Source organism: Cnephaeus nilssonii (genome assembly GCF_951640355.1).
Source record: "Cnephaeus nilssonii genome assembly, chromosome: 7".
Taxonomy (NCBI): Eukaryota; Metazoa; Chordata; class Mammalia; order Chiroptera; family Vespertilionidae; genus Cnephaeus; species Cnephaeus nilssonii.
Genome location: NC_137078.1, coordinates 56,326,399 through 56,347,005, shown reverse-complemented (window position 1 = coordinate 56,347,005; position 20,607 = coordinate 56,326,399). Strand labels below are relative to the sequence as shown.

The 20,607-nt window shown below is 38.6% G+C and overlaps 1 protein-coding gene across 7 annotated transcripts in view; it reads left to right on the top strand.

The window, feature by feature from the left end:
* The window catches only part of SGIP1 (SH3GL interacting endocytic adaptor 1), a 212,330-nt gene extending 199,663 nt beyond the window's left edge, over positions 1 to 12,667 (top strand). For all 7 annotated transcript variants that reach the window (XM_079777594.1, XM_079777593.1, XM_079777589.1 and 4 more), the window contains 6 exons: positions 570 to 725; positions 2,736 to 2,868; positions 7,007 to 7,209; positions 8,283 to 8,347; positions 8,943 to 9,107; positions 10,078 to 12,667. In XM_079777594.1, the coding sequence (XP_079633720.1) occupies positions 570 to 725; positions 2,736 to 2,868; positions 7,007 to 7,209; positions 8,283 to 8,347; positions 8,943 to 9,107; positions 10,078 to 10,100 (745 nt within the window). In that variant the 3' untranslated portion in view covers positions 10,101 to 12,667. The remainder of the gene's footprint in view (positions 1 to 569; positions 726 to 2,735; positions 2,869 to 7,006; positions 7,210 to 8,282; positions 8,348 to 8,942; positions 9,108 to 10,077) is intronic.
* The last annotated feature ends 7,940 nt before the right edge of the window (positions 12,668 to 20,607 follow it).

Genomic DNA, 20,607 nt, shown 5'->3' with positions numbered 1-20,607 from the left:
GAATTATTCTTCCTTGCAAATTATCATCCTACTGTGTGAACTTATATGTTAACTGATGTAACAATTTCAACCAAGTAGATAAGTTAATGGAATGCAGATTTGTTAAGTCAGAAGCTTAAGTTTACCTCAAGGGTACATGAAAGAACATGCTCAATGCATCAATCATGTCCCTCAGAGAACTAAAATAAGTCCCAGTGAATAATGTAATAGCATTGTGCAATTTAATATCTTTGAATATGCTGTCAAAACTTCAGAAATCAAAGAGAGAGAGAGAACCACCAAAATAGATGATTCTATTTGTGAGGGGAACATGTAGATTTTTCTACAAAAGAAAAGCTGCACTTTTCTTCTTCCAGTTTAAAAAGACATTCAGTGGAATAGCCACTCTCTTTTTTGGATAAGTGTTAAAACAAACCATTGAGTCTTAGAAATGATTTGTATTGAGAGTGGAGTTACAAGAGCTTACCTTTCATCTGTTGCATAAGTCTGTTCTTTTTCACAGCTGTTTTGATTCACAGCATACTGATCTGTGCTTCCTCTCTTTCCTCTCATGTGTTTTGATATGCCAGATGTATCGTGAAGATTACTGGAGAAATGGTGTTGTCCTTCCCTGCCGGCATCACCAGACACTTTGCCAACAACCCATCGCCAGCTGCCCTGACTTTCCGGGTGATAAATTTCAGCAGGTTAGAACACGTCCTGCCAAATCCCCAACTTCTCTGCTGGTAAATATATTTTGCACAATTGTTTTAGAGATGTGTGTAGCTTAGCACTTCATTCTCAGATAAGGAAGGGATAAACCTTAGCAAGGGAGTAACACTGTAAAGCAATTACTGCTGCTCAGATATGTGTGTAGATTCAAACTCAGAACTTTTACAGCTGCCCAAATGTTTTGTGATGGACTGTGCATCTGTGCACATATGTATTTTAATGGCCCACTATCTCAAGTTGCTGGGAAGAGATTTAGAGTAATAAAATCTCTATTAGTGACAATTTATTTATTTTCCGTTTTACTTATCATCAGTAGACAATGGATAAGGATGGTGGAAAATGAATCCAATAAAAGGAATAAAATGTTATTGTATTAGCATCTTTAAAGTCAAACGATATTTGAATTGTGCGTTACTCTTCACATGAACATGAAAATCTTTTCTGTGAAACATAATTACATTCACATCGAGTGCCTCTGTTTAGTATAGTGTGAAAGTATGACCTACAATAACACTGACCTGGGCTGGAATCCTGACTCTCATACCTATTAGCTATTCCAATTTAAGCAAATTACTTAATTTCGCTGACCCTCCATTACTATCTGCTGCCTTGCTGTGTAGCTACAGCTCTGGAAGCTCTAGGTAACTTGGATGTTTTTAGATAATAAAACTTTAAACAGCCTGAATCAGCATCTTTACCTCAGATTGATTAGAGGCAAAGTCTCGGAGGCCAGGATTCTCTTCCTACATGCCCCGTGTTATATAGCTTTACTGTGTCCTCAACAGCCTAGACCAGCGCCCAGCAGAACCACATAGATCATGCTGAGACTTGGCTTCCCCTCCCCCACCCCCACCCCCACCTCCTCACCATCCCCCACCCCCACCCCCGCCGCCAAACTACCCCCTCTAAACAGAACAGTAGCAGTTTCAAGGCTCTGATGTTTTTCTGACAGAGCTGTTCTGATTTGTTAGACTTCTGGCAGCTTACTTGTGACCTGCCTTTATAACATTATCACTGCCACTCTTCTGTCTTCTTAGTCTCTAATTTTCTCTTTTTATAACGTTTGCTCATCCTTAAAAAGGAAGATAATTCTTCCTTTACAGATAGATTTTAATGAAATGTTTCTAAGGTATCTAACAGAGTGCCTAGCACATAATAGGTGCTCAAAAAATTACATCTACTGTTTGAGGTAGTATATTCTGAAAGTGAAATGTCATTAAACTTGAGTTGTATCTTCAGTTTCTGAATCACTTGGGTTCTCAGTTTCCTCATTATGTGGGAAGTGAGCAAATGCTTTTCACACTCTTATGTGACTTTTTTGTCATTGATAAGAGCATTTTCAAGATATAGCAGATGGGTCACCTGTGGGCAGGCACCTGAGCAAAGCTAATGCTTCTCATAAGAATACAAAACTCCTCAGTTCATCAAGACTGTGCTTGTCTAGTGTAACTACCATGGTAATTATCATTTAAATTACTGGGTCATCTTGTAAGAAAAGTGACTTTTTTATGACTTAGATGCTCTTAGGTGATATATTGTGAATGCTAAAAAGGTAGCATGGTAATTTTACTATCACCATTTTTTGCCGCAGTTGGCGACAAAGACATTTGGCCAAATATTTAACTCAGTAATTTCTGAGATACTACTCTTTAAGTCAATACAAAACAAAAAAATCAATGAATTCAGCTATTTGATTGCATTAACTGACTAAGAGGAAACTGGTGATGTAGAAAGAGCTATTACGTTTGGATTAATAATTCACTCTAAAGCAACCAGTTATCATTATGATTGGTTAATACTACTGGGTACTCACTGAGATTTATAAAACTACAATAATGCCTCCCTATGGGTATTAATCTATTAACTTAATACCATTTAGAACTGCAATTGACTTGAAACCATACTACTGTTAGTAATATAATCTACAAATTGTCAAAGATGGATGTAGAAATCAGACTGCAATTTGCTAAGATGATTCTTTGTGTCAAGATGATAATCATTTTTTTTTCTTCCCAATTGAATAGTGATAATACCCAAAGTGATGCCAATAGCAAGGAATTCTGGGTAAACATGCCAAATTTGATGACTCACCTAAAGAAAGTGTCTGAACAAAAACCCCAGGCTACATATTATAATGTGGACATGCTTAAATATCAGGTAAGCCTATTTATATGGCCAACGTGTGGTTTTTACATTACACATGTATATTCTAACATACCTAGCATTAAATAAAAGTAAATAAAATAACATTGCTTTTAATATTATTTAAAAGCTAAAATTATAAGAAAATAGAAATTTTAAAAGACTACTTGCAGACTTAGTGACAAGAATATTCATACATATTCTTAGTTTAAACTTACAAGTAAAATATTTTATTTAAATATTAGAAAAACATGCCACAAAATGAAGTTGCAGAATATTACATCAGTTAAGATTATAAATATTGATAAACTTGTTCACTGTATTTTGTTAAGAACATTACTATACTAAAACCTCTTATTTTAAATTATTAAATGTAAGTACTCTGGTGTTTTTTTCTAATGTGGTAGTCCTATGAAATAAATTCTAGTAAAATTCATGGTAAGAAATAATTTGATGTTAAAAGATTGGTTGGTACAACACAATATAGTATAAAAGAATTTTCTTTTTGTGTCCAGGATTGCCGTCCTCCCAAATTATTACTGGCTTGGTAAATAAGCTTTCAAACCAGGATTCAATACAGCCTGAGTACCCTATCAATTCCCAGCCTCTTGATCACCTAGGTTATCTTTAATGTAATTTAATTTTTGGGATTAAATATGTTCAAATTATTTTTCTTAAGATAAGGAAAAAATATTATTTTTAAAGTTGTATTTTACTAGAAACTGGTGCATCTTAAACCTAACTCTATAATCACCAGGGAACTTGTAAATGAATACTAGTTCTGAACTTGTTCTAATTATATATAGACTTGAGGCCCGGTGCACAAAATTTGTGTGTGTGTGTGTGTGTGCGGGGGTCCCTCAGCCCAGCCTGAGCCCTTTCACAGTCCGGGAGCCCTCAGGGGATGTCCAACTGATGGTTTAGGCCCGTTCCCCCTGGGGAGTGGGCTTAAGCCAACAGTCAGACATCCTTAGCACTGCTGTGGAGGCGGGAGGGGCTCCTGGCACTGCCGCTGGGCTTACCAGCCATGAGCCGGCTCAGGGCTTCTGGCTGAGCAGTGCTCCCCCTGTGGGAGCGCAATGACCACCATGGGGGCAGCTCCTGTGTTGAGCATCTGCCCCCTGGTGGTAAGTGCATCTCATAGCGACTGGTCAGCCGGTCAACTATCTGCCCCCTGGTGGTCAGTGCACGTCATAGTGAGCGGTTGAGCGGTCTTAGCATATCATTAGCATATTACGCTTTGATTAGTTGAATGGACAACCAGATGACTGGACACTTAGCATATTAGGCTTTTATTATATAGAATATACATAGATATCTATAGTAAAATCTATTTGTAAATATAGAACTAGACATAGAGATATAGAAACAGACACAGATACAGACATAGACATCTGCTGGACCCTGAAACTTGCAGAGATTTTGACTTACTTGGTTCAGAGTATGACCCATATATCTGTATTTGTTTCAAGTTCTCCAAGTGGTTATAATACACCCTATAGGTTGAAATGCACTCATAATATCGTAAGGAAACCATTGAAATCGAAGTATATATATGATGGTACATTTTACAAAAACTCAAATGGATTTGTTTTTTCTGTAAGAATTGGATTATCTAAGCTTATTATCAACTAGAGGTCCAGTGCATGGATGCGTGCACTGGTGGGTCCCTTGGCCTGGCTTGTGCCCTCTCGCAATCCAGGACCCCTCAGGGGATGTCGGAGAGCCGGTTTCGGCCCCATCCCCACAGGCCAGGCCGAGGGACCCCCACTGGTGCACAAATCCATGCACCGGGCCTCTAATATGCATACAAGATCTTTGGTTAATCTCTTCCCGCCCTCCCCCTCCTCCTTTCTCTCTGAGATTCATCAGTCTGTTCCATGTTTCCATGCCTGTGGATTCTGCTCCTGGGTTGAGCATCTGCTCCCTGGTGCTCAGTGTGCATCACAGCTACCAGCCGGTCAAATGGTCAGCCGGTTGACCGGTCGCTTAGGCTTTTATATATATAGATAATATTAAACAAACACATAATATGGCAGAAATTCATCACTTTTATAATTAAAAGATAATATAAAATGCATTTTCATTTAACTTTTTTCCCCCAAAACATTTAAACATATTTAGTGATTGCTTTAAGATTCTGAGAGAAATTAAAGGAGTTAAGAAAAAGAAATTCCAGTGTAATTTTTCCCTGAATAGGAAGTTAAATTCTGGGGCACATGCATGGTTCTTATGCCCAATGGGGTAAAACTAAAACTGTAGCTGTTTTTTGTTTTGTTTTGTTTTGTTTTGGTTTTTTTGTGAACTTTCATCACAAATCCTGCATCTACATTTTCAATTCAGATTTAAATTGTTTTTTTGAAATTTTAAATCCTGTGAGATTTTTAAATTCTTCATATTTGTCATTAAGTGAACCTAGAAAATAGATAGAATCACCTATTGCAATATGAGTTTAGAGTGTAAATATAACGTTGGCAAGAAACTGAATTCTGGAATTAAGTCACCTTCCTACTGGCCACTGACCTTAGGCACTTCATCTCCCTGGACTTCAGTTTCCTCATCTGCAATTAAAGATAATAATGATTCCTACCTAGATATTTTATAGGTTGTGTGAGGAGCTTACTGTATTTCAAAGTACTTTGGAAAGTATAAGTGGCCCTAGGCCTGTTGTTCTGTGTTAAAGTGTGCTCTGAAAAATCTCTTGTTGAATTGTGTTGTTTTCAATTATGCAAGGAATTGGGTGGGAGGCACAACTAGTGTTTCTGTGGGATTGCCCTCAAATTGCAGCATGTTTAGTTTCTGGTCACCAGTATCATCCCCCAATAATAAGGACAATCAAAAACACACACTCACTTAGCCACAAGCACCTGGCTGAATAGAACCACTATGAAGCTGGAACTGCTGAGGACAGAGTGCAGAAATACCGCTTTTGATCTATCTTAACTGATAGATTTTTAAGTAAAAGTTCATTTGCAGAGGATTGTGTTGTTAAAAATATTTAAAGTTTAAAAAATCATAATAATGATTATCTAACTGAAATTGTCCTCAAAAGCCATGCCTGTCATTTTATTTAAAAAACAACGACACATTTCTGGGCTTGGTTCTGCAGCAGCCACTCCTGCCTCAGGCCACTCCACCATGGTGTCCATATGTGCAGACATTGCGAAGTCAATAAAGAGCTGTTTATACTTTTCAAAATCAGCAAAACTCATACTCCATGACTCAAACTGCAAGGGCATAGACACCACCCAATTGCTCCTGCAATGTGGCATACTTAGAAAAAGAGAATTTCCTAGAGCTATTCATTGTCACATTGAATGATCAAGGAATAATAACATTGTGAATTTTTTCATTGTGGACCTTTAAAACTCAAGTTGATATTATTGGCTTTAGATAAAATATATTTTAGTTGATTCTTCGAACCTGGTTTTTCCTTGGTCAGACTCACAGTTGATTCTAACTAGAATTGACAGTAGACAGCTGAATGCTGCACTTCCAGTTAGAGGACCAAGTCCTTATTTTGACAAATCCGAAGAGTAACAATAACCTGCTTTGTCTAACTCACTGGTTTGTTGTGAAGGGCAAATGTGATAAGAATATCAATAGGTAACAATAATTAAAACACTGGTCACTGACTCTGTGCCAGGCCCTTTGCTGAGTGTCTCACATGAACAGCTTCAATCTGCCCAATAAATCTATGGGTAAATATTATTGTTGTTATCATTCCCATTTGGCAGATGAGGATATAACTGAGGCACGGAGAAGTTTAGTAACTGGTCCAAGATCACTCAGCTTGTAACTGACAATGAGAACTCACATCCAGACCTGTCTAACTCCTGGGCCTCAGCCCCTAACCAGTGCTCTACCACCTCCTTAACTGACATAAAGTGTATTCTAAACTCTACAGTGCTAGAGAGTTTAGTCATTGGTTTTATTTTTCAATCCATAACAACTTCCCCAAAGCACCAGCTCTCCCTCACATGGCACCCTTCATGGTGATTTTCACTGAGAGCTCATCTATCTGTGAGCAGCACAAACAGCATGATGACGTTTTCATATCTAAGAACACTCCTAGGGGAGATAATCCTAGCTTCTGGCTTGTTTCAGATTAATGGTGGAGGCTTAACTATTCTCTGTCCTGTCATTTGGCAAGGTGTCCGCCCAGGGCATTCAGTCCACACCTCTGAACCTGGCAGTGAGCTGGCGGTGTGAGCCCACCAGCACCGACCTGCGCATAGATTACAAATACAATACGGATGCAATGACAACCGCGGTGGCCCTCAACAATGTGCAGTTCCTGGTCCCCATCGACGGAGGAGTGACCAAGCTCCAGGCCGTGCTCCCCCCGGCAGTCTGGTAAGGAGCCCCAACCCCCTTTCACCTCCCCAAAGAGCTCCTCGGGACAGAGGGACCCCAGACTTCTTAGCATTTGTTTCCTACTGGAGACCACAGCAGGCCGGTGTGTCAGGTTCAGGGAAAGAAACAGAAACCACCGCAGCTATTTTAAGCAGAAAATGGTTTAGCACAGGGATTTAGATGCCCACACATACGTGGTGGAAGTGCTAGAAAAACAAGCTTTCGGCTGGATCTCCAGGAATGTTTCCTGGAAAACGCAGCATCGGCCGGCCAGAGGAGCAGCTCACCTCGGCCATAACCAAGAAGGAACATCCGTTGGCTGCCAGGACAGCCACTGAATTCAAGACCCCCACTGTCGCTCAGGTGAAGGATGAGGAAGCTCCTACCAGCTCTGCCTTAACTGCCTTTCAACACCCACCAAACCGCAGGCTGGACTGGAGCTCTGCGGTCAGATCCCCACATCTTAGGTTTCTGGCAGCAGAAAACAGCCAAGAAAGCAGCAGGAGAAAGGCCTCGCTCTCCCTTCTGTTCTCCTGATCTCATGCAGTGCGCGTAGCTGGCGAAGTCTAATCTGCACCCGAGGCCCTAAACACAAGAGAGTCTGAGCAGTGGAGGGTTTCGCTTTGTAGCCTCTGGGAACAGAGACTGAATAGGCGCCGAGTAGCAATGGCAGCTCCTAGAAAAAATGTTCTGGGTTTTCCATATGATTGTCAAAAGCAGAAAATGGAACATTTTTTAAAAAATGAATGTCAGTCAGATAACAGCTCCAATGTCAATGACCTGAACTGATGAACTAATAACCCTTCTCATCTATCTTTTCAGTAGATGTGTTTTAAAAACTTAACCCTATTGACCTCTAAATATCTATCCGACAGTGTTGTAGCCGGTTACAATAAGGAACAGGAAAGGAGAGAATTTATGTGTGGATAGATAAACAGATAGATAATGTTTAAATTGTAGCTAGAATCTTCAAAATCCTTTTTTAAAAATTTAACACTATCTGGAAAAAATAGGGCATCTATTAAACAAAAAACCTTGCATATGCAAAAGTCTTTTACCAATTTTATTTTTAGGAATGCTGAACAACAAAGAATATTGTGGAAAATTCCCGATATTTCTCAGAAGTCAGAAAATGGAGGTAATGTCATCACAGGCTTACTTTATTTAATATCTGAGGCTGAAATAACTTGCAGGTATCAGGTAACTATTAACCAAAATACACTTTATACTAAAAGCAAGCAAAATATGTCACTTCATTTTGATATATGTATTTCAACCAATAAAAGCAAGTAATTCTTCAATGAATCTTCTGCTTCCCCTTTTCTGACCCAAACCCCACATCAAACAGACCATATTTTCAGCACACACAAAAAAGAGAGCTCTTAATGAGGCATATTTCCACTCTGTATCAGCTCTCACACTCCCTGATAGTTTAGATATGTTTTACTTTCCTCTGATATCAATCATAGGTTGGAGAACACGTTGCCTTCTGAGTAGCATACTTTCAAATTTTTTAATACTGTTTGGCTGAATTACACTTGAATCTGCATGCAGTAGGAGTCACTCATCATATGTAATGATAAATCTTATTCATCACCATTTTGTCCCTGAAACATATACTATTTTCTAATAAGTTAAATTTTGTGTATTTAATTTTGAATACAGTTTCTAAAATCATATCCAGAATGTGGTGTTGACTGTTGTCTTGCAATTATATAATACTCTTTTCATAGGTGTGGGCTCTTTATTGGCAAGATTTCAGTTATCTGAAGGCCCAAGCAAACCTTCCCCATTGGTTGTGCAGTTTACAAGTGAAGGAAGCACCCTTTCTGGCTGTGACATTGAACTTGTTGGAGCAGGCTATCGATTCTCACTCATCAAAAAAAGGTTTGCTGCAGGTAAGTGTGTATCTTGTGAGTTTCATTTGCAAAAATAATGTTGCCTCAGCAACTCTTCCTTCCAAAGAAAAAGTTTGTGATTTCCTCATCTTCTTTCTACTCCTCTTTCCCACTTCCAACCCCCAATTCCTATCTCAATTAGAAAACAAACCAGTTTTTGAATGAAGAAAAAACTAGGACAGTGGACTAAAATTAGAAATTAGGAAAGCCCTGGCTACTTATCATGGCTCTGGCTCTGCTTCTTAGGTGGGACTAATTAATCATTCCCATTATATAGATGTGTACACTGAGGTTAATGAAGTAAATGTTGTTCGCCTTGAATGTATTTTTTACCTGAAAACTTTTCTTCTCCAATCTTCATAGATTTTAGACTAGTCAGGCTTAGCTGAGATTTAAGAGGCTCCATCTCTCTCTTTAACAGCAACCTTAAAGAATCTACCTCGGAGATCGGGCCTTGTTGCCCATGAGCTGATGTGACCGTGAGATGGGTTTTGGGCACACAAGGTCATTTGTTGGCAGGGGATTCCCCAGTACTGGGGTGACTATACCTGTCAATGATTTGTTGGGATAAATTCTGGTTTTCGTATGTGCTATAATGATATAATTACTAATTGCACTCCTTTCACTCTCAGAAATGACCCAGATTGGAAAGTAATTATATGTCTGTCCACTCTTCCTACAATAAGATGGATTCTCACATCCAGGAACAAATCTCCCAACCTATTCTGAGCAAAACCCAAATTTGTGAAAAATGTTTATATATGGAAATGTGAAAAGGCCACTAGCTGGTGTGGAAAATAGAAAACTCAAAAAAATGTGATGTGTCTTATAATTAGTATTACAGCCATCAAATATGCATTATTTGGCTCTTTGGGTTAAGGTAGGAGGAATAGAAATGTTAGCCATTTAATAATCACATTATTGATTATTATATAGTAGGTAACCTGTTGGTATGTATTTTGTTTTACAGGAAAATACTTGGCAGACAACTAATAAAATCTTGTGCAAGGATTTGGAAGATTCCTATAATGGAGAACTGTTGTATGAGAAACAGGTTTCAATTTTGATTTGATGAAAACAAATCAAAATCTGCACTTGGGGTAAATCTGCTGGAAATGCCCACGACTTTTCAGCAGTGATTTCCCTCACACATACCATGATGACCAATCCTACAGTATTTACTTCTAGGTGTAATATTGTTATGGTTTTAAAATGTAATTATTGTATTTGTAAATTGTACTCATTCTAGTAAAGCAGTTAGACACTTGAGTTTTAGCATTTTACCACTCCTGAAATGGATGTAATTTAAACTGTGGTATGTAAATTTAATAGTAGTACTGTTGGATGGCACAGTGCTTACAGAGGTAGGTTGAATTTTGTCAATATATAAAGTTTAAATATAATATTGATAGCTATCACAAAGGGGGTGCCACATACAAAGGAAATTAAGTGGAACCAGAAGAAAACTTTTTTTCAGTTCTTAGTATGTTTTATTCTAGTGCTAAATAAAAAATTCTATCTTCAAATGTTTAGTGGGTTAAATTCAGAAACTATTTCAGAAAAAAAATTCTAAGGTTACAGCATATTCAAAGAAAAGCATTAATTAACACTTTTTAAAAAAGCTTTTTTTTCAAACTGCAAATTTCATAAAAATGCAAACTGTGTAAACAGGGCCTCTTATTTTTATAACTTGTGTAAAAAGGGAAAGCAATTCATATTTAAAGTTTAAGTATATGAAATTATAATCAAGAGTAAAGAAGATATTGACATCTTAACTACTTCCCCTCTGTCTACAGCTTAGCAAATGTAGAGATTGTTGAATAATCCAGTCAGACTAAAACCAAAGTTGTGATTTTAAAACTTCAAGACTTTCCATAGTTGAGCTGGTTCGCAACTTTTGCACAGTTACTCTGAACAGAGAGTTTCTCCCACCAAGCATGGAGAACGGTTCCACGTATCTTCCTCTTTACCCATAGGAATCAAAATGTTGAGACCAAAAATCTCATAAAAAAAAATGTTTGACCCCTATTTAAATCCAGAAGGAGAATTTTAATCACAATCGTTTATAATATTTGGGAAGGTAAAAAATAAGCTTTATCAAAGAAGTTCTCTCCACATAATTGTGTAATAAAGTCCTTTTAGATAAAATTCATTGTATGAAACTATAAATCTTTGCCATTCTGGGGGGAATCAAAAAGAGTTATAAAAAATGTGTTATTATTTTATTGTTGCAAGGTATAATAAAAACTTCAAGTACTCAGTTGGGCCTCACGATGTGGGGATTCAAAATAGAGAAGCACTTCTTCAGGGATCCCAGTTATAAAATCTTCCTTCGTTCTGATCTGAAAACACAAGTCTTCCTTCAAGTCATAGAACTTATTTTAAACATAGGCAAATTCGTGTTCTAGGTTATACTGTTAAATAACTGTAGTTATAAGTTGTTTTATTTATCATTAATTGCTAAATTTTACTTTACATTTACTCGTATTAGACAAAGAATCTTGAGCCCCTTTAAATTTTAGAATCTTACTCTTAAAATGAGATTGTGACTGGCAGTTGTTTACAGTGGAACTTTCTAAATTGGTATTTGTACTTCTCAATCAGTGCTAGCTACCCAGAGGATGTTCAAAGTGATCTGCCTTGTATTAGAAGGATATTCTCAATTGGCTTTTCAAGTCTTGTGTTGAAGTTTTTTAAACAAATAACTAATATACTCATGTTATGTAAAGATATTCTATTTGATTTTGAAACCGAAAGAGAAAATGCAAATTTTTAAATCATATGAAATGTAGGGAAATTTCGAACACTAAAACCAATGGAAAATAAATTGCAGAAAACTGAGAATTATCCAGCATATAAATATAAAAATGTGTTTAAAGTCATCAATTTGTGAAAAAACATATTGAAAATTAGCACAACACATATTAAATGTGTAAATATTACTGTTCTCATGTCTTGCTCTTTATATTTTATTTTATTTGGTTCTGGAGTGAATTGGTAGTTAAACACAAGGACTTTTTGTCAATAAAAGAATAATTTTGTTGACATTGTAAAAATGCAATTTAAAACATAGATTACAATAATCCCTAACATTATTCAAATGTTTCCAGGAACTAAAATTTGAAACAATGAAGATATTCTATGATCCCTTAATTAGTCTTTGTGAAACAGAATGAAAGTCAGTGATTTCAGAGTTACTAAACCTTGAATAACCAGAATCTCAATAGAGAATATATCCCTTCTCAGTTCAGAAAATAGGTTAAATAATAACAAACTCATATCAGGGAGATTTGGGTGTTTTTCTTTTACTCTTGTAGTTTATATTCTCCTGTTACACCTGTACCCATAGTACTGTGCAATGAGAATTCATGTTAGAAAAAAATGATCCAAGACAATGCAAGAGTCTCTGTTATAAAAGAAACATTAAGCCAGGTTCATTATCAATCCCTAAAGCAGAACAACATGAGCTAGTACATATTAACATTTTTTAATACTATGGGTTAAAATGAAAAGAAAGGGTTTCGTTAACCAGAACACCATGTTCTGAGCAATATGGTTAAAAAGGTTCTGCTCTAACAAGATAAGAAAGTATGAATGATACTGCTTTATTTTGGCAAAATGGAAAGTATGTTTTTCTTTTCAAATAAATTCCATATTTTCATGATATTTTTTAAAAATAAATTCTCATTATGAATTAGTCTGAATTTTATCATAATTGGAATTTATAATTCCTAAAGATTAAATTTTTAATTCTTTTTAAAGCTCTATTCTTCTCTACACCTACAGCCAAAATGAAAATTCACTGCATGATATTTGGGAATCTATTTTACCTATAAAGGAAGAATGTTCACATTCCAATGGTTTCAAGTGAATAGATAACAGATCAGAATGCTGAATGTTTTGTGTATTTTCACTCCATCTTTATCTACAGAGAGTTTGAGGCCATAATTAAACATATTTCCGTTTCTTCTTTTCAAAGAAACCTGCACAATTCTAGTAACGTAACTGCATTACACTGACACTAACCAGCTGTGCGACCCTAGACAAGCACTGCTCTTTCCAGTTTCTCCTCTGCGGTGAGGGATTTGGATTGCCAGTGGTTTCCAAGCTTTTCTTAACAGCAGGACTTTTCCTACTAGAACTGTGCATGGAATCCGGTGAGGCAAAACAGCTCAAAACAATGCGGGAGTTCCTTCAGCAGTTTAAATCTGGGTTCCCTGCCCCACGCCCCCAGCACTGTTTCGACAGCATAATAACACCTCAATGATCTATACACTTTCTTCCACCTCTGAAATCCCATGATTCTACTTGACTCAGATAGATTCACCTTTGGGGACTTTACAAGGACACTTGTACAATTATAGAAATTAACTGACATACAATAAAAATTGATATTACTTGAGCGCTTACCATGTACTAGTCACTATAGCTATTAGCTCATTTAATCCTTATATCAATCCCCAAATTGTAGGTACTCTTTTGAATTCCTATTTTTACAAATGCTGACATTGAGGCCTAGACAGATTCATGAATTTGTCCAAAGAGACACAGCAACTGGAAGTGACCCAGTTATCTTGACTGAGGAAGGAGCCCTGACCTTGCTCATTCTGGAACATAAACTCTTCTGTTTGATTTTGTTACACATATTCTATTTGAATGCCAAAGTGAAGGTGCTATGAAAAATTAGTATCAAAATCAGGATAATTCCAGTAGCAAACTTGTTAGGAAAAATGTGTTTCTCAAAATATGATATGTGGACCACTTGTATTATTTATTTTTAAAGGGCAATGATTTTGGCTTAGTCACAACTATATCCCCGGAGCCTAAGAGATAGTAGGTGCCAAAAAAAAAAGTATATTAAATAAAGAAATCTCTAGAAATGGGGTTTAAAAATATGTATTTTGAGCCCTAGCCAGTTTTGCTCAGTGGATAGAGCATCGGCCTGCTGACTGAAGGGTCCCGGATTCCATTCTGGTCAAAGGCACATGCCGGGTTGTGGGCTCAATCCCCAGCAGGAGGCAGCCAATCAGTGATTCTCTCTCATCATTGATGTTTCTATCTCTCTCTCCCTTCCTCTCTGACATCAATGAAAATATATTTTTTAAAGAAATATGTATTTTGACAAGCACCTAAAATTTGAGGATCACTACCCTAATAGATCTCTTAGGTTCTTAGTTCTGACATTATATCAAACTTTAAATATTAAATTGTAAGTTGAATACCATTTTTTCTAGTGAATTTGTTTTTTCATTCAGCTCACTTAATTTTCTCTAATGTTAAAAAAGAGAAAGAGAAAGTGGATTTTTCTAAGAAAATCCCTCTTTTCCTTAGCGCTCTCCTGTTGTGCTATCTCAGTCTCCAAGTGGCCTGAAATGCGTTCTCTCATTTTCATGTTTCTGTCCTTTTCTTCAAAGTCTTGAAAGTTTGAAGGAAGCAGTAGGGAGGTTGCAAGCTGTGGGCCTCCCAAACACACAGTCGGAATAAACGTCTCCCTCCTTGCAAAGGAAACTCAGACATCTAACTTAGAAGTTGACTCATTTGTCTTATAGACCTTTGAATTGGATGCTTTATAAACATAGACTAATGTCATTCCAAAAGAGTTGCACCAATCCTTTTTTTTTTTCCTTTAAAATAATCATAGGCTATCAAGGAAAGTTGAATGACACCATCAAATACGCAGATAGCGACTAAGGAACGAGTTTATAGGTTTGTTTTTATTAAGTTTTCTTTTTCCCCAAAAATTATGCATTTGAGCAAAATCACATTCGGTCCAAATGCTCTCATTTTGTACATGGTTTTCTGATTAGCAATTTTTTAAAAACAGAAGCGTAATTTTTTTATATCAAAATGAGGGTGATTTCTAGATATTGCTTTAAAAGTTAATGTTACAAGTAAACATGTTTCCTTGGAATGAGTCAAATTAAACTGTTGATATGAATGAACAAATCAATTCATATTACACTGAATAGAGAGACTTCCTATGACCCACCCCACCCCCTGTTACTGTATGCCCTTCTCTCTTGAAGCTTTATTGTATTTTCCTGCTCCCTTTTTTACCATTTGGCAAATAACATTTAGATGACAGTCAGTCACTCATGAATTGAACATGGATACCATTACATTACTTTTGGTGCATGAAATAGATGGAGGAAGAATGAGAGAGGGATACCATGTCTTAAGTCTCCAAATATTAAAAACAAAACAAAACCCCACCAGCTTCTCTCTTTTGTCATTGCTTTGATGTTCTGTCTTCTGTCGGCTAGAATTGCATTTTTAATATCTAATTGAAATGTAAACATCCTTCTTGAAGGAATGTCAAAATTCAGTATCTGTGGGCAGACCTCTTGACTGTCCCTTATGTTTAATACCTGGTTTATATCTTAAATGAGTATTCTATGAGAGAAAAGCACCTCCTTGTTGACATTCACCATGGGTATAATAACTTATTCCCTAGGTTTAACTTCCAAGGGTATTTTCCTTTGATCTCTAGTATTTCTGATCACCTCCTTCCATCCCTAGGGTAATACATTGCCTGTTCTGGATACATTGTCTGTGTAACCTTAAAAGAAAGGATGTTTTCAGTGAAAAGCAAATATATTTGTATGTGTTCCTAAATGTCTAAAAGAAAATAAGTAAAAGATACTTCTACTACATCCACCTACATTCCAGTATTTTCCAAATCATGTTCAGTTCTACTGGTTCTGGCAAATGTTCATTGTGGTCTGAGAATAAATGATTCTATACCATAGTCCCCACTTCTCGGACATTGATAATAAATGTTATTGTTTTAATGAAGTTTAAGATGAAGTTATTGGATCAGGATAACACTTTTTCCCCCTAAAAACACCTTGAAGAAATTTAGAAAAGTTTTAACACCAGTTTACATATATTTCACCAACTCCAAATAATATAACCAGCAGGGCTTTGAATAGTTGTTCTAGTTTTTTGTTTCAACTTTAAGGGAGATTCCTGCCATTTCAAGTGAATTTAAATTTCATTAATACATCACAGTGAATTTAACTTTACCACCTAAAATATTAAAAACAAAATAATGAAATGGTTTTAATATTTTAAGTATTATGACCACATCAGACTACTATTTGATAGTGCAAATTCTTTGCAGAGTGAAATTAACACTTGTGAGCAATCTTTGGTAATATTTTATTAAACAGCTTTAAGAAATTGAATCATGATAGATTAACGATGACAACATTTTATATAACCTTGTTAGAAATTATACGAAAAATATTTTTGCTAAAGCTAAGAGGAATGCAATAGTATAGATTTTGCAGGACTCTATCCTCTATTAATGAGCATTTCACAATTCTTTTTTTGCTTCCCTTTATTTTTCAAATCAGTTGTTCTGCACCAAACAACAAAGTTCCTTTAAAAAATTCCTGAGTGAACTGTTTTCAGACAGAAAAGAATAAAGCTGAATTATTACATTTCTTTAAATGTAATTCAATTTTAATTCATTCAGAGTCTGCGAGTCAGCTTGATAGATCACAAGCTATTTATCATTTAAAAATATTTCATGAATGATTATATCATGCAAATGTTAATTCCATCTCACTTGTTCAGTTGTATATTATTTCATTAACATTTTCATTTCTATTTTTCTTTTGGCAAAACTAATGTTTAGTGTTATTCATACATCATTACTTCAAACTATTTTAGATAATGAACCAAATGACTCATTTGGGAATCAATGTTCCAAAGTCCAAAGTCAGACTTTTTTCCTTTTCCTACGAGATGCTGGAATGATCATTCTTATAGCTGTGTTAATTTTGCAGGCCAGTATTGTCTTGCTTTATTTAATGGATACACATGAAAGAGATTGGCTCCTATCTGATCCCTCTCTCATGCACATACACTCTAAGGGAGTTGGAAAATTACTGTTGAATACTTTTTCTTGAAAAACCAAGTGTTGGTATGAGGATATATTAATCGTATCTATGAACAGGTCTCCACTGCAGGGTGAGCAGTAATTGCTAGAGCTGGCTTTTTAAACTATTTGAATATTATTGGGTTATAATATAATTTTTTTAATTTTTCACTTTGTATAGGAAAGGATCTGTATGAATAAAATGATCAAATTTTAATTTTTATGCCTACACAGTGGTAATGTAAGGCATGATTTTTTTTTAACAATAAGAGAAACTAGGGAAAGAAGCTCAGAAATTTTCCTGTGTTTGTAAAGGTAACAAAATTCAATCAAATGTCTTTCTTAAGGAAGAGGCTGTTAGTGTACACTATACTTTGAGTTGGTGGCGGCCTGTATTTAGAGTTCTCCGTGATCTTTGATGCAAACCTAAGATGGGTTTATGACCTTGTTACAGGTTATGTATTTTCACAAAATGCCTTGGGCATAAAATGTTTACACAAGGAATTGTGGGTTAAAATACTCACGAATGCTTTTTAAATTTAGTTGAAATGTTGATGCCTGGCTCTTTCCTCCTGAATAATTCAGCAAAGAACACTTGATTCCCAGAGCCCTGACCGCTCTGTCTGTGATAAAGCCCCACCGCTTCTGCGCTGGCTCAAGACAAAACCAGCAAAAGAAGCAACTGCTTGTCCCTCCAGGCCCCGCAGCAGAGCGCTCTGCTGAGCAATGGCGCCATGAAGGTGCAGTGTTGACTTACTGAAGATCATCTTGAGAACATTTTAACATTACTTGGGTATGGATATCATTTTTTGTAAATAATGATCTTTACAAATGTTTTTTTTCTTCATAATTTTCCCAATCACCCATTTCATAAATCTCGAATATGCAATTAGTTATCATGGCATATTACTACAAGTCAGGTTCCCAGTTCAGAACAGCAGAACAGTTTAATTATATGTGAGAACAAGATGGAATATCTGAGTGGATGTTTAAATGTGGCGGGGGGGGGGGGGGGGTCCTGAAAAATAAATAAAAACCATATAATTAAATTCAGTTGTGAACCTCTTTTATTACCAGCCTCTTAAAATTTTGTCCACGTTTCTGGAAAACTTTATTGCAGGTTTAGGTTGGCAAGGTGAGAAAAATGTCTGACACTGTGCAAGGGCATTGGAGTTGGACAAGTCCCAGCTCTCTAATTTAACAATAGATTTGAGCATGTTGCTCAACGATTCATTTCCTTTAAAAAAAAAAAAAATGGAGGCCCTGGCCAGGTAGCTCAGCCCATTAGAGCACTGCCCCCCTCTCTTACTCTCCCTCCCCACCCCCACCCCCACCCCACCCCCACTGCAGCGGATTGGCTCTCCTATCAGGGCACATACAAGGAGCAACCAACTAACAAATGTATAAATAAGTGGAACAAATCGATGTCTCTCTCTCTCTCTCTCTCTCTCTCTCTCTCTCTCTCTCTCTCCACACACCTTCTTCGCTCTCTAAAAAAAATTTTAATTAAAAGAAGAAACTTTTTAAAAAATGGAGTTACTAATGCCACTTTATCATAGGGTCATTGAACAGAGTAAATGAGATAATATTCATCAGTCCCCTAAACCTTCTTACCTAGTGCATAGTAGATACTCAATAAACAATCCTTTCCTGTTCTTATGTGAATAGAAACTGAAATGAGCCAGGACACTTTAATGTTCTTTCTCAAACTCGACCATAACCCTTAGGGCCTCTCCTGTTACCACCTCAGTGCATTGCTGTGTCAGCTAATACTGGCTGCGCGGAGCACTCAGCATGTGCCAGGCCAGGCGCTTAGAAGCAGGGCCTTATTCGTGCCCCCAATGATTGCCCAAGAGTGAGGCTCCCTTCAGTCTGCTTTTGTTTGCTTTTGGTTGAGGAAGGGGTTCTGGGGTTGGGAAGGGCATGGTTATTAAGGAGAAAGGGTCTATGAGTTATGTCAGGTGGGTCCTCAACGCCAAACCCCCTCCATTTCAAAGTTGCCTGAACTTGAAGGAGCTGGGAAGAGTGGTGTTGAGGATAAGCCCTTGGGTTCCAGGGGCCCCTGGGCACGCTGTTTAGTAGCTGAGAATCTCAACTTTCTCCATCTGTAAAGGAAGAGCAACCCTTTTGACAGAGCTGCTGGGAACCCTAAATAAAGCGATAAAGCTAAAACTGTTGGCCAGTACCTGGTAAATGTAAGCTCTCAATTCCTCCCCCCTCCCCCGTTATCAGCCGGCTGCGCCTGGGAAGCGGGCGGTGCCGAGCAGCGGCGGGGGTCTGGGTGAGGGAAGGGGTTGCTTGACTTTCTCTTTGGGCCTCGGATTTCCGGTCCTAGGGAACTCAGCACCCCCACTCCGGCTACGGACAAAAGCGGGCAGAGGCACTGGATGCGGACTCCTGGGGCTGCCTCTAGAGTTTCCGCTGTCCTCCCCGGAACACGTGAACCGGTTCCCCTCCAGGAGCAGCCACTGCGGGGAGCAGCCGGGCTCGGGCGGCGCCTGGGCAGTGAGGACGGGATCCTTGACGCCCCTAGGGCGGCTCAGGGGGCCGCGCAGCTCCTCTGTGGGCCCGGGGCGGGCGGGCGGGCGGGCGGAGGGCTCTGTTTGGAGCAGGTCACCCCGGAGACGAGCCGCGGAGTCCAGGGGCAGAGGAGGGAGGCTGCGGGCAGACGGAGGCTGGGAGGAGGGAGCCTCACCGAGCGGACGAGCCTGCGGTCTGGGAGGCGCTGGGCAGGTAAGTGCGCGCTCTCCGCGGTGCCTCGGGGCGGGCGGGGACCAGAGGGCTGAAGGGACCCAGGAAGGAGGCCCCGTGGGGAGAAATAGCCTGCCTGCCTGGGCCACCACCTCTCTGACGCCCCGCTCCTCTTCCCCCAAACAAATAAGAAAAAGTGGCCCCATTGGGAACTGGACGTGGGTTTGGTCTTTGGTCACCTGCGCATCTGGGCTTTCCGGTGATGCCCAGTGCAGAGCTGGCCAGTCCTGAGCACCTTCCTGAGCCCAGCCTGGCGCCCCCGGGCAGCCCCAAGCTCCCCCTCCGCCCCCCCACCCCCTCCGACCTTCAGGTTCCAACTGGAGCCTTCGGGGCAGCGTGGGAAACAGGTGAGCGAACGCAGGTCTGTGTCCCTTTGGATGGGAACCTGAATGCGCCACTTCATCAGTCTGCACACAGGGACACTCCACAGACACATGCGCGCGCACAGGTGCTCGCACACAGCTCACACATACATTCAGTACGTAGACACATCACACACAAAGGTTCACACACACTCACAAAGCCACACACTCAGGTACACCCCGAAAATCACTCATGCACACATATGTACACACAGAGATGCACGCGGGTTCACACAGGCACATGCTTACATTCATGTACACAGACACTCCGCTGATACAGCCTCCCACACGCACGAGGCCTCGAGCTCACACACAGACACATGCCCACAGAGAGAAACACTCACAGGTACCTACACAAAGATGCTCTTACTCATGAATACACCCTCATACACAGGCACGCAATCACACACACATGCACACCACCGCCTCTCTTCCCAATACACAGTACACCTCTGCCATATCTGTGTGCCCTTCAGTACGTTTTGTCTCTGCCCTGACACTG